The sequence below is a fragment of the Triticum aestivum genome, chromosome 3B (genome assembly GCF_018294505.1).
Source record: "Triticum aestivum cultivar Chinese Spring chromosome 3B, IWGSC CS RefSeq v2.1, whole genome shotgun sequence".
Lineage (NCBI taxonomy): Eukaryota > Viridiplantae > Streptophyta > Magnoliopsida > Poales > Poaceae > Triticum > Triticum aestivum.
Window position 1 is genome coordinate 834,114,747 of NC_057801.1, and position 11,186 is coordinate 834,125,932.

At 48.6% G+C, this 11,186-nt stretch overlaps 1 protein-coding gene and 1 long non-coding RNA gene across 28 annotated transcripts; one reads left to right on the forward strand and one right to left on the reverse strand.

Moving 5' to 3' along the window:
• The first annotated feature begins 2,113 nt into the window (after positions 1 to 2,113).
• LOC123072776 (uncharacterized) lies at positions 2,114 to 6,946 on the forward strand. 27 transcript variants are annotated; one of them, XR_006435396.1, is made up of 11 exons: positions 2,114 to 2,418; positions 2,508 to 2,563; positions 2,675 to 2,792; positions 2,927 to 2,977; positions 3,413 to 3,490; positions 3,832 to 3,920; positions 4,367 to 4,561; positions 4,786 to 4,828; positions 4,980 to 5,128; positions 5,725 to 6,298; positions 6,590 to 6,946. XR_006435396.1 is itself a non-coding variant. In XM_044496413.1 (8 exons), the coding sequence occupies exons 2-7, from the start codon at positions 2,530 to 2,532 to the stop codon at positions 5,014 to 5,016; spliced, it is 468 nt and encodes a 155-aa protein (XP_044352348.1). In that variant the 5' UTR covers positions 2,114 to 2,418; positions 2,508 to 2,529; the 3' UTR covers positions 5,017 to 5,128; positions 5,725 to 6,946. The 27 variants fall into 27 exon arrangements, 2 of the variants coding, with proteins under 2 accessions (XP_044352348.1, XP_044352349.1); XR_006435392.1 differs by having other exon boundaries at positions 6,606 to 6,946; XR_006435394.1 differs by having other exon boundaries at positions 4,367 to 4,566; positions 5,725 to 6,946.
• Positions 6,947 to 7,216: 270 nt separating this feature from the next.
• LOC123072778 (uncharacterized) lies at positions 7,217 to 10,728 on the reverse strand. The gene is made up of 2 exons (XR_006435414.1): positions 10,495 to 10,728; positions 7,217 to 7,681 (listed from the first exon to the last, which is right to left on the reverse strand). It is a non-coding gene; the product is annotated as an uncharacterized lncRNA (long non-coding RNA).
• Between the last annotated feature and the right edge of the window lie 458 nt (positions 10,729 to 11,186).

An 11,186-nucleotide genomic window follows, 5' to 3' on the forward strand; every position in this document is an offset into this window, starting at 1 on the left:
AAATTGGATAAGGTAGCTGATGGCTTTTAGCCTTTTGACAAGAATCACAAATTTTCTCAACATCACGCTCTCCAACATACGGGAGCTTATTTTTCTTAAGTAATCTCTCAACTAAGGAAAAAGATGTATGTCCTAAACGATCGTGCCATCATGTTGAAGACACTTTGGTGGCACTAAAAACTTGTTTATTGAACCTTCTAATTTTCGGAATCAAGGGGTAAAGCCCACGAATGCATCTACCTCGATATAGCACCTTCTTCGTTGCCTGATCCTTGATCAAAAAGAAGTAAGGGTGAAACTCAAGAAAGACATGATTGTCAATGGCAATGCGATGAACGGAAAGAAGGCTTTTTGAAGCACTAGGGACATGCAAAATTTTCCGAAGATGAATTTTTCGATGAGGGGTTTTAATAATTGAGTGACCAACATGACTAATTTTCATACCTTCTCCATTTGTTGTGTGGATGTGATCTTTGACACGGTACTTGTCGCGCATGGTCACCTTCTCTAGCTCACCGGTGATGTGGTTTGTGGCACCGCTGTCGATGTACCAATTGGTGTCGACGCCGTAGGAGCCATCAGCAGCTCCGGCCACCTTCTCATCTTGTGAGGAATCATCTTCGTCATCTTCAAAGCGGTACCAACAGTCTTTTGCCGAGTGTCCCGTCTTGCCACAGATTTGGCACCTGATTGCATCAGGGCGTGATCTGTTGTTGGAGGAGTTGCCGCGCCGGCCTCGGTTGTTGGAGGAGAAAGGCCGGCCGCCGCGTGTGTTGTTGGCGCCGCTGCTGTTTCCGTTGCCGGAGCCCCGGCCCTTGCCGCTCCGAGGTGGGCCGCGGTAGCGGGAGCCTCCGCCCCGGCCGCGCGTGGCAGCGTTCGCTGACGACTTGAAGCCGCCCGCCGCGCCTGCTCCCTGGAACAGAGCCACCTGCTGGTTGAAGTTGCTCATCTGCCCGAACAGCTCGTCGAGAGTGACCGGGGTGGTGCGGGCGTCGAGGGCGGACACCAAGGGCTGGTACTCCATGTCAAGCGCGTTGAGGATATAAGAGATTAACTCATCATCCTTCAACGGCTTGCCAGCCGCGGCGAGCTCGTCGGCGAGTCCCCGCATGTACGCGAAGAAGGTGGCCACTGATTGCGTTCCTTTCTGCGCATTGGTGAGGGCGGCGCGGATGTTGTTGACACAGGACAGCAACGTTGACGAGAACATGCTCGCCAGCGCCGTCCAGAGTTCGCGTGCGTGCGCGATGGAGGTAACCTGCACTAGCACCTCTTTGGATAGGTTATTCAAGAGATAACCAAGTACCTGCTGATCCTCTCGGAACCAGACGGCATGGAGTGGGTTGGGGATGGTTGCCTCCTTTCCATCCTTGTCCTTGCCGACGACGAACTCGGCCGGCTCCGCCATGCTTCCGTCGACGTACCCGAAGACTCCAGCTCCTCTGAGCTGCGGCGTGATCTGAGTGCGCCAAAGAACGTAGTTGGTGCGGGTAAGGCGCTCGGTGATCTGGCCGGAGAGAGGGGAGGACGTGGCGGCGGATGAGGCCATGGCAGGAAGCTTCGGTGGAAGGAGGAGAGCTAGATGGGAAGAGTTAGGCTCTGTATACCATATGGAGGAACGTCGTACCCATCCTGGGCGACGGTTGTGTGTTTATATAGCCAGGTCGCGACCTCCTGGTATAGCGTACAAGTTGGTTCAGATTACAACTTGGAGAAGAAGGGATAAGAGAGGTTACAAGGATAAACGCATATGAGCTAGATCCTAGTCTATCTTCGGTTGGAGTCCTTGGCGATGGTTATCTTCAGAACTCTGAACCTCTGTCACGTACAGCACCAGGCGTTGCCACATTACGTTCAACAACGTATACTAAGCTGCTAGTTCATCTAAAAGTTTGAGCGAATCTCAGGTTCAAGACCAATATGACTGCACGCCTATTTACCTTATAAAGCCTGAAGAAGAGCTATGCAGGACGAAGGCCTCCACGTCGCCCCAATTCGCTATGAACAGTACTCGTGCCATCGCCTGCAAATTCCGTGCCCTGCCAAGGGCATTTTAGTAATTTCATGTCTAGATGTATAAAACTCAATCGCTCAGTGGACAAACCCTAGCCGTCGCCCACTCCCGCACTCTCCTCCCCGTCCTGCCTCTACTCTTCCCCGCCCAATCCTCCTGTCGCCGCCTCCGCTCAAAAACCTAGCCCGCACACGACCCTCCCTCCTTTTCCTCCTCTTCTGCCGCCGCCGCCTCTCCTCCTCCTCTTCCCCTCTCTCCCGTGTCGTCGCCGCTTCTCATCCTCCTCTCCACGCTAGCGCGGTAGGGTCATCGGGATGAGCAGGGTGCTGGCCGCTCGTCCTCTGTCCTGAGTTTAGGTTGCCCGTATGAGAAAAGAGAGAAGAGGATTAATCTTCCTCTGCCAGGTAAATCTTGTCATCCTTCCTATCAGAGTTCTCTGATAATCTTATTTTGATTTCTTGATTTATGTTTTTTCTAAACACATAATGTGCAGATCTGAGAAAAAAGAGAAAAGGATGAATCTTGAGGAAGAGCTTGGTGAAGAACAAGGTGATCTCCTAACATAGTGACATTCTCTGCCTCTCTCTGTCTGTCTGTCTTCGGGTCTTACATATGTTTTCTTCTTTAAACAATGCTCATTTAACTTCTGGATTGGTGCAGGTTCGAGGATGTAAATCTATCTGATATGTTGTTGATGGGGATTAAGATTATTGTACTGACATATCTGAAAGTATTCTACTGACATATCTGAGAATTTTAATGATCTACCAGCACCTAGGTAGATGTACTCACCTCAAACTATTATTTTTGTGTGCTTCTCATTTAACTGCATGTCAATTTACTCATAAACCTCTTGCTGCAGCTACAGGTTTTTTGTAAAAACTATTGATTATTCTAAAATCTTATTATTAGGTGTTAAGCTTCAGGCTGGGTGCATGTTTCTTTTTGTCGGAAACAAAACAGGTAATGCTACAGCCTTAGAAACGTATTGTCCATCCAAATGTCTGGAATTGGTGTGCATATGTTGCTTCTGTTTGCACACATTGTTAGTTTTTTGTCTCTTTGATATGAATTACTGGCAGAGAAATTTGTCTCCAGATGCCAGCATGTCTTCCCTCCTTTGTTTTAGAGATGAGCTTGGCTTCTTTATAAATTACTTGGGTTTTTCATTTCCGTCAGTGTCCGCTTCCTTCGTTGGTTGTCCCTTGTTTGTAAACTATTGTAGTTCAGAGACGCCACCCAATTTGCTAATATAATTGTTCAGTTCTCTCTCACAGCGATTCCTACAAAATTATCATGCACACAGTTCCCAGTTTAAGTACAATATAACCACTTGGTTATTCAAATGCAGATTCTTTTGTAACTGAGGTTATATTTAACTGCATGCACTTACTTTAGCTTAGGGGACAGGGGTTCATCTGTACGGGAGCACATCATTGGAGAAAAATGACATGATCAAAAGGAAATAGATTTCAGGTACATACTCTGTACTGTCTGAAACATATGAGCAAGGTTGTCGCAGTGATGTTCTATATCACAATCTTTTCAAGAAACCGGATTCATAGTTTTCCCATGTAATGTGACTACATGTTCTACTTTCTTATTGCAAACATGCTAATATCTTTGTTCTTATATTATTAAAAAATTGCTCAGTTCTTTTTGTTGAATATAGACCCAACTCTTCCTTTGGGGACATGTATAATTAGTACTGCTTTGCGTCTGACATTTTTTGTACAGATGGCTAGGAGGTTTGACACAAATCCATATAATTCTGCTTCTCTTCTCTATGCCTGAAGCATGCTCTCCTTTTGTTATAGTGCAGGCTCGTGCACCTGTTTTCCTTTTCCCCTTCGATGGGGTCGTTCAGTTGAGGTGAAGCAAGCAAGCACCTCCCCGTGCCTTGCATGTAAGAAATCACCTCCTTATGTTGCTTTGCCTGACTATTTTTCTTTTAAACCTTTCTTCCGTATTTGACTACTGGATGACCATTATATATCTACCAAAAAGGGAAACACAAATATACTTAGACACGTAATACTTCGTTTTTCACCTAATATGCACATGTGGTTTCAGTTTTCCAAAATATATACCATTGAGAAACTAACTGGATGATATTAACATTTGCAGCCATATCTTGGTTTCAATGGTAAAGATTTTTGCCAATCCCATAGAGATAATTGAATTTGAGAAGCAAATAAATTAAGTTTAAACTGTTTCCTTTGATGAAATTCTAATGTTTTTTCAAACAAACTATGATGAACTTAAAATCCATAATATGAAGTTGTGCCTGCTACAGCAGTACAGTTGATGCTTAGGGACTAATTCCTTATATTTCCTGATGTATTGGTTGAGACCAAGGAGAGAGCGAGCCATTGCAGAGGAGAGGGGATACGAGGGTGGGCGGAGGCCAGGCATTGCTAACAGATTTGCGGCGGAGCGGGAAGCCGGCGCCTCACCACTGGCTCCTGTTTGGCGGTGGCAAAGGGAAAGCTGCCGAGGATGTGTTGCTCTATGCACGGCTGTCGAAGTACATTCTTGCTATGATGTGTATGGTTTGTCTATTTTCCTCATATTGCTCTGTTCCCAGTTTTACAAACTGCTAAGTTGGTGGTTGATTTCGTTTCTTTCAAATTTTTCTGTGGCTTTCTCCATTAGAATGTTTCTCCTCAACGACCAAATCAACCTGTCTGGTGTTCGCACATGTCATTTTGGTTGAGGTGTGTGCAAGATCATCCCTCTCTAAACTATAAATTTTCTGTATATTTTGGTAGATTTGATTTATCGACGGCGAAGGCAGGCTGACTGTACTACAAGGTGGGTTGCCATTGTTATTTTGGTTTTGGCTCATGAAGTTCAAATCACTTTTCCTATGAAAGAAAATCAATCTGTGTATGCATGATACTTGTTAATACTTTAACTGCAGTTTAGGATACAAATGTGATCACATTAATCATTTGTTAAACAGGTTACTGCCATTCCACCTCTTCCTCGTGATGGTATAGGAGTACACACTAATTCGATAAATAAGAGGCGAAGTTGCCAACGCCTGAGATAGTGGTTCCTACCTTTGGCCTTCGCACCTTTAGTTCCGCAAGTAGTTCAGCAACTCAAATGGTAAGAACTTCAGGGTTCTTTTTCTATTTCTTTCTTTTCTCTTGGGACTGTATATTCTCTGTTTGTATATATTTCCTTTGATTGAAATAAAGGACTCGGTGGCTTTTGCTCCACATAAGGTAGTCAAAATAAAGTAGTCCCTCTGATCCAGATTAGTTCCGCAAGTATATGTGGTAGTTTCTGTTAGTTTCTCATGCTTTTCTACAAAGTGATAGGTTAATAATGTCATCAACAATTTTTTCCTTAACTGATCAATATCTTAGAAGTTGTCACTCATTTGTTTTCTTTTCCTTATTTAGTAATGAATTGTTGTGATGCATTTTTTACTTTAATCCTTGCTACTTTTAAAGCAGCCTTCTTGTGCAGATCATTTTGTATAGATGTATAACGGCATGCCTGTGATTGCTCTGTAAAAACCCGGCCTAGGATATATGAATACTTCCATATAAACATACGCCTCTTCTATTTTGTAGCTTCTCATTGTAAGGAACGATATATATCATATTTCATTATGTTATTTCGGTAAATAAATTTCCTTTCTGATTCTTTTTTGTTAAGTATCCAAGTAAGAGTCTGATTAGTGGTGGTGATTTCAGAGCTCAAGGCAGAGATGGCGGAGCTCGAGCGAGCTCGAGACTATGGATCCAGGGCTTGAGTGCTCACGGGATGGAGGCAGGGGAGGGCGCCCTACGGGAAGTGATTTATGTGCTCCTTCATCTGGCTTTTTATAACTGATGACATCTTACATTGTTGTCTTTACCGGTTAACTGGTTAACTCTTTTCCTAAATGGTCTTAGATTTCTGCTTTCTATTTGCGCCTGTCTCTTTTTACAAGAGATGAGATCTTACACAATATATTTTTGCCTTGGTTGATTTAATTAAAATTTTCCTTCAGCACGTGCATATGATGTTAATATAAAGCTATTTGGAAGAACATATCCATGGGCGAAAACATATTATCATGTATTTTGTCTGTCATTTTGCTTGTGTTGATGTAGTTTATTGAGCTTTTTCACACGTCATGATATTATGCCTTAATTTCTACTAGGCTGCTTTTACATTTAAAATTCATTGTACAAACATTATTTACCTAATTTATGGAAACAATAAATTTGTAGCTCAGGTCAACTAGGAGATGATGTAAACCAAGTCGCTCACTGGTTTAAAATGGTATGTTCTGAACTTTCGTTGCTTTATGAAAGGACTAAAGATGTTAGATATGCATGCTACTACAGTTTAGCCATTTTTCAGTTTTCTACATGAGCCACATTGCCGAAGCCTTTGGACAGGCACTTTGTGGTAGAATGTGTCAAACATAGGTCTGTTTGCTAGAATATGTGTTGTGCCGATGCTGCAACTAGCATACGCAAAATCACTTTGCTATATATTTTTCATAATGCTACATTTCATCAATTAAATGACTTCTTATTGTTTTGAATCTACTTACATAGGTGTTTACAGATTTACTTTGTTCCAGCGCCTACTCTAGATCATAGGAAACTAAAAAAAGAGGGCGCCGCCACCACCGTCATGTCCACATCCACGCGCTGCTCGGCGTCACCAGGTCACCGGCACAATTCCTCACGCCTAGGTCGTTCAACATTTTCTTCCGCTTTTGGTGTGTCACATTTAGAGTCTTTCTTCCTCATTTTACCGTGTTTGCATGGTAAGATGTTTGGTCGGATTTGAAGGTTCGTAGCCTTGGCTCCAAAGCTTCAAGCTCTTATACAAATTAGAACCGAGGGCCTGGATTCGCTTGTACCTGTATTGAAAGAACCTGGCATCGCTTGTACTTATAGTAAGTAGAAATTTTTCTCATATGTTTCAATATGTGCCCGAATAATATTAATGTACACTCTTTCAATACATGTATTACTCTTGGCCTTTGCGCCATTGGCGCAACTGGTCATCTAGTTCTTAGAATTAATGATGTGTCTTCTGTCTATGTTCCGCCAGTATTATTTGAGCGTCTACTTTTTTTCCCTTCAGAAATTAGTTGGGCACACGCCGCCAGGTTCAAGATGCGGGATCGCTTATGTAGTACACCGACAGTAAATGGATAGCACATAAGCATGAGCGTTTCAGGAGTTCTGGGTGACACAATACTTAAGGAGATAAATAAAGGTCACAGTTTATAGACATCTAGTGCCACCATTCTTAAATGGCGAGTGCTAGGCGTCGGTGCGCCGGCCCAAATTTAGGCCGGTCAGACCAGCACCGTACGATCAAACAAATCAGGAACCGTATGATTCCTTTCTTCCTCCCTCGAACATCTTCTTCTTTTAGAAAAAGTTTCAGACGCGCCGCCATGGACGAAGCGTCGTAGCACCTCCCCGCGCGTCTCCTCTGTCGCTGTCCTCGCCGCCGGTCGTCGTCGTCGTCACCGGTCCCCGCCGTCGCCGTCGCCTCCTCCCTTTCTTGCCAACAACGTATGCCCCCCGGCGACGATTGTAGCTCTGTGGCCGCCGCTCACCGGGGAGCTCACCGGCTCGCAGGCATAGCACACCGTGGCCGCTCGCCAACTCATAGGGGCAACTCGCCGTGGCCGCTCGCCTGCTTGACGGAATGACGGTTGCAGTAAGATCTCTGCTTTGACCGGTTCCAGCAAAATCAAAAGCTATTTCCAGCAAAAAAGACACAAAAGATTGCAGCAAAAAATCAAGGTTCCAGCAAAAATCGCCGTGCAGCACCATCTTGCCAATTGAAGCAAATCATCTGGCCGGTTCCAGCAAAATCAAATGCTATTTCCAGCAAAACACAAAAATTCCAACAACGCGGTCGTGGCCCAGCACCATCTCGACGGTTGAAGCAAAAATGGTTGGCTGATTCTAGCAAAATCAAATTATGTTTCCAGCAAAAAACACAACAAAATGCAGCAAAAAACTCACGCCCTAGTTTCTTCCACCGGTGGCAACATTCCAGCCTCGGGGCGTCACCTCATAGCTCCGCCGGAATGTGGTTTGAGGCTTGCAGCTCCGCCAGACTATGATTCCAGCTCTTCCAAAACACGGTTGTAGCATCTAGCTAGCAGGGGCATCGCCTTGTAGCTCCAGCGGGCCATGGTTCCAGCACCACCGGATAGCGCTTCCAGCTTTTTTAGCCACGGTTGTAGCACCCCCTCACCAGCATGTAGGGGCCTTGCAGCTCGCCAGACCATGGTTCCAGCTTTCCCCGGCCACGGTTATAGCACCGTTGAACTGCGGTTGCAGCACCAGCACGCCCATCACAATCGGCGGCCGCATCGCTTGCAGTCGTCGGCCATGGCGTCGCTCGCGCTCACCATGGGTCGTCATCCAGTGCCTATGCAGCACCACCCCCATCATAGGCGCCGGATGCAGCTCCCGCGTGGCCGGCTGCAGCTCCTCCGTCCACCGTTTGGAGCTCCCCGGCATGCTTCTTCTCCGTCCCGCCATCCGTGGATCCACCTCTGGTCTCTATACGCGACATGGTCGTGGGGGAGCAGGAAGGGAAAGGGTTGATATAGGAGAAAAACTCGTTGGAGAGGAAGGGAAGGAGGAGCGGATGGTGGCGGGCTCGCTGGAGAAGCCGAGGCACTCGCCAAGAGGCAGGACGGAGAGAGAGAGGCGGGCGGAGATGGGGATGGGCGACAAATCCAGAGACCAAGTGTGTGGAGGAGAGGATAGGATGCGTGTGGAGAGGATAAGGAAAATATGTGTGCGGGCGGCCCTTGTGGCGCGTGGTGCCTACGTGGGCAAGCGGCCGGCCGAAGTTTCGGCCGGTGCGCCGAACACAAACATTTCCCTTCTTAAATATAAGACCCTTTATAGATTGAGAAAAGTCCACATTTCAATCCTCAACTAACCACAAGGTTTGATTTTCAACCCTGAACTCTGAAACCAGTCGGATTCAACCCTTGAGTTGTCACAAGGTTCAAATTGCACCCCCTTGACTCAGTTTCGGGCTGGTCAAGCGGTTTTGACCCAGTCAAAGCTGACTGGACAGCCTAGTCAGCATGCCACCACACATCCATCCAACCTTATCCCCATCTCTCTCTGTTTCCTCACAGCCACCCCCGACCCAGTACACCCCGCCGCCGCGCGCGGCCACCACCTCCACCGCTGGCGACCGGAGACCGGTGGCGCCGCCACACCACGGCAGGTTCGCCCTCTCTTCCCTCCCTTCCTCCCTCCCGTGGAAGAACGCTATCAGCAACCTCACGGCGCCGCGTGAGCTCATCATGTATGGCAACCAGTTCGAGGGCGCCATCTCGGCCTCCATCTCAAGAACCTCCAGGACGCGCTCCCGCCGGAGATCGGCAACTGCTCCAACCTCACCATGCTCCGTCTCACCGAGACCAGCATCTCGGATCCCCTCCCGGCGAGCCTAGGCCAGCTCAAGAACCTCGACGCGCTGGCCATCTACGCGGCGCTGTTGGTTTTAGAACGCTATCCGAACCCAGAAGCAACACGTACAGTACGTGCAAAGCTAGCTCAAACAAACAGACTAGCAGCTTGATCGATTTTGTCTAGCACACCTACGTGCAGCTCGCCGGAGACTTGCGTATGTGTACGCCTCGGCGTTCGGCATGATCGGTGCGCTCACCAAGCTCGTTCTTGGTGGCTGTGGACAGGAGTGGGAATTGGGCAACTCACCTTTAGGTGCTGCCGATCAATGTATGGCCGTATATAACAGAGTACAGGGTGAGCGCGAGGAGCGCTGTGTACATGCGCGACGTGCGGGGCGAGGCAGTTAGCTAGAGTACGTGCCTAGTGCACGATCTGGTCAGCGTGGGCTACGTGGGCTACGTGGGCAGAAGAGCTGTTGACTGACAGTGGAAACCGGCTCTCCGGTCAGATACTTCCGGAGATTGCCTCGTTGCGCGGCTTCGGCTACTGGACCTCGCATGGTGACAACTTGCTGTCCGGCGAGTATCGGCAAGATTCCAGCTCAGATTGATCTTGAACTGAGCTTCACTGGACTGTCGGGTGCGATGCCGAAGGAGTTCGCCGGGCTCACGCGGCTCGGCGCACAACCAGCTATCATTCCAGCGACCTCTAGTTGATGTCCGCTCTCGACAACCTCGTCGCGCTCAACGTCTCCTTCAAAAATTTCTCCGTGCGTGCACCGGAGACGACGTTCTTCGTGAAGCTGCCCATTAGCGACGTTGAGGGCAACCCAGTGCTCTGCCTCTCCCGGTGCCCCGGCGACACCAGTGACCGCGAGCGCACGGCGCAGCGTTCCCCTCGCGTATCTACAGCCGTCCTGCTCTCTGCTCTCGTGGTCACCTGATTGTCGCAACGGTCGTCCTACCCCCGGCCGCCGGCACCAGCGCTCGGCCCTCGAGGTGGTTGAAGTTGACAGCGAGGAAGGAAGGGAGAGAGGAAGGAAGGTAAGAGAGGGCGAACCTGTCGTGGTGTGGCGGCGCCGCCGGTCTCCGGTCGGCGGCGGCGGAGGTGGTGGCCGCGGGCGGCGGTGGGGTGTACTGGGTGCGTGGCTGTGAGGAAACAGAGAGAGAGAGATGGGGATAAGGTTGGATGGATGTGTGGTGGCATGCTGACTAGGCTGCCAGTCAGCTTTGACCAGGTCAAAACCACTTGACCAGCCGGAAACTGAGTCAAGGGGTGTAATTTGAACATGGTGACAACTTGAGGGTTGAATCCGACCGGTTTCAGGGTTCAGGTTTGAAAATCAAACCTTATGGTTAGTTGGGGGTTGAAATGTGAACTTTTCTCTTAGTTAGAGCTTGTGTGTTGCATGAATTTGGTTACGTTGTTATTGTGTATGTAACACGTGATGACGTAGGAAAAAACTCTATTGTGAGCCTTCGCCCCCGCTCCCCGCTCCCCGCCGTGCGCTACTCTGGTGCCGGCATCCACCGCGCCTCGGCGCTCTCGCTGCAGCCACTCCGACTGCGGCGACCACCTCCCTGCCGCCCGGCGGCCTTCTCTCGCCGCCCCCGGCCTCTCTCCCTGATCTCCTCTTCCTCCCCATGGGCGCTAGTCCCAGATCTGTGACCTCGACGTTCCGGCCGCAGGGAGAGCGCCCTGTGGTGTCGGGATTGGGGAACTCCTCTGGCTCCGAGGGCTCGGACGCGCAT

Bases quoted from the DNA above. Each gene is read 5' to 3' on its own strand.
- LOC123072776 (XM_044496413.1), top strand. From the start codon at position 2,530: ATGAATCTTGAGGAAGAGCTTGGTGAAGAACAAG. The intron at 2,978-3,836 runs GTAATGCTACAG...GTTATAGTGCAG, and splicing joins TTTTGTCGGAAACAAAACAG to GCTCGTGCACCTGTTTTCCT. The intron at 4,732-4,979 runs GTGTGTGCAAGA...TTTGTTAAACAG, and splicing joins CACATGTCATTTTGGTTGAG to GTTACTGCCATTCCACCTCT.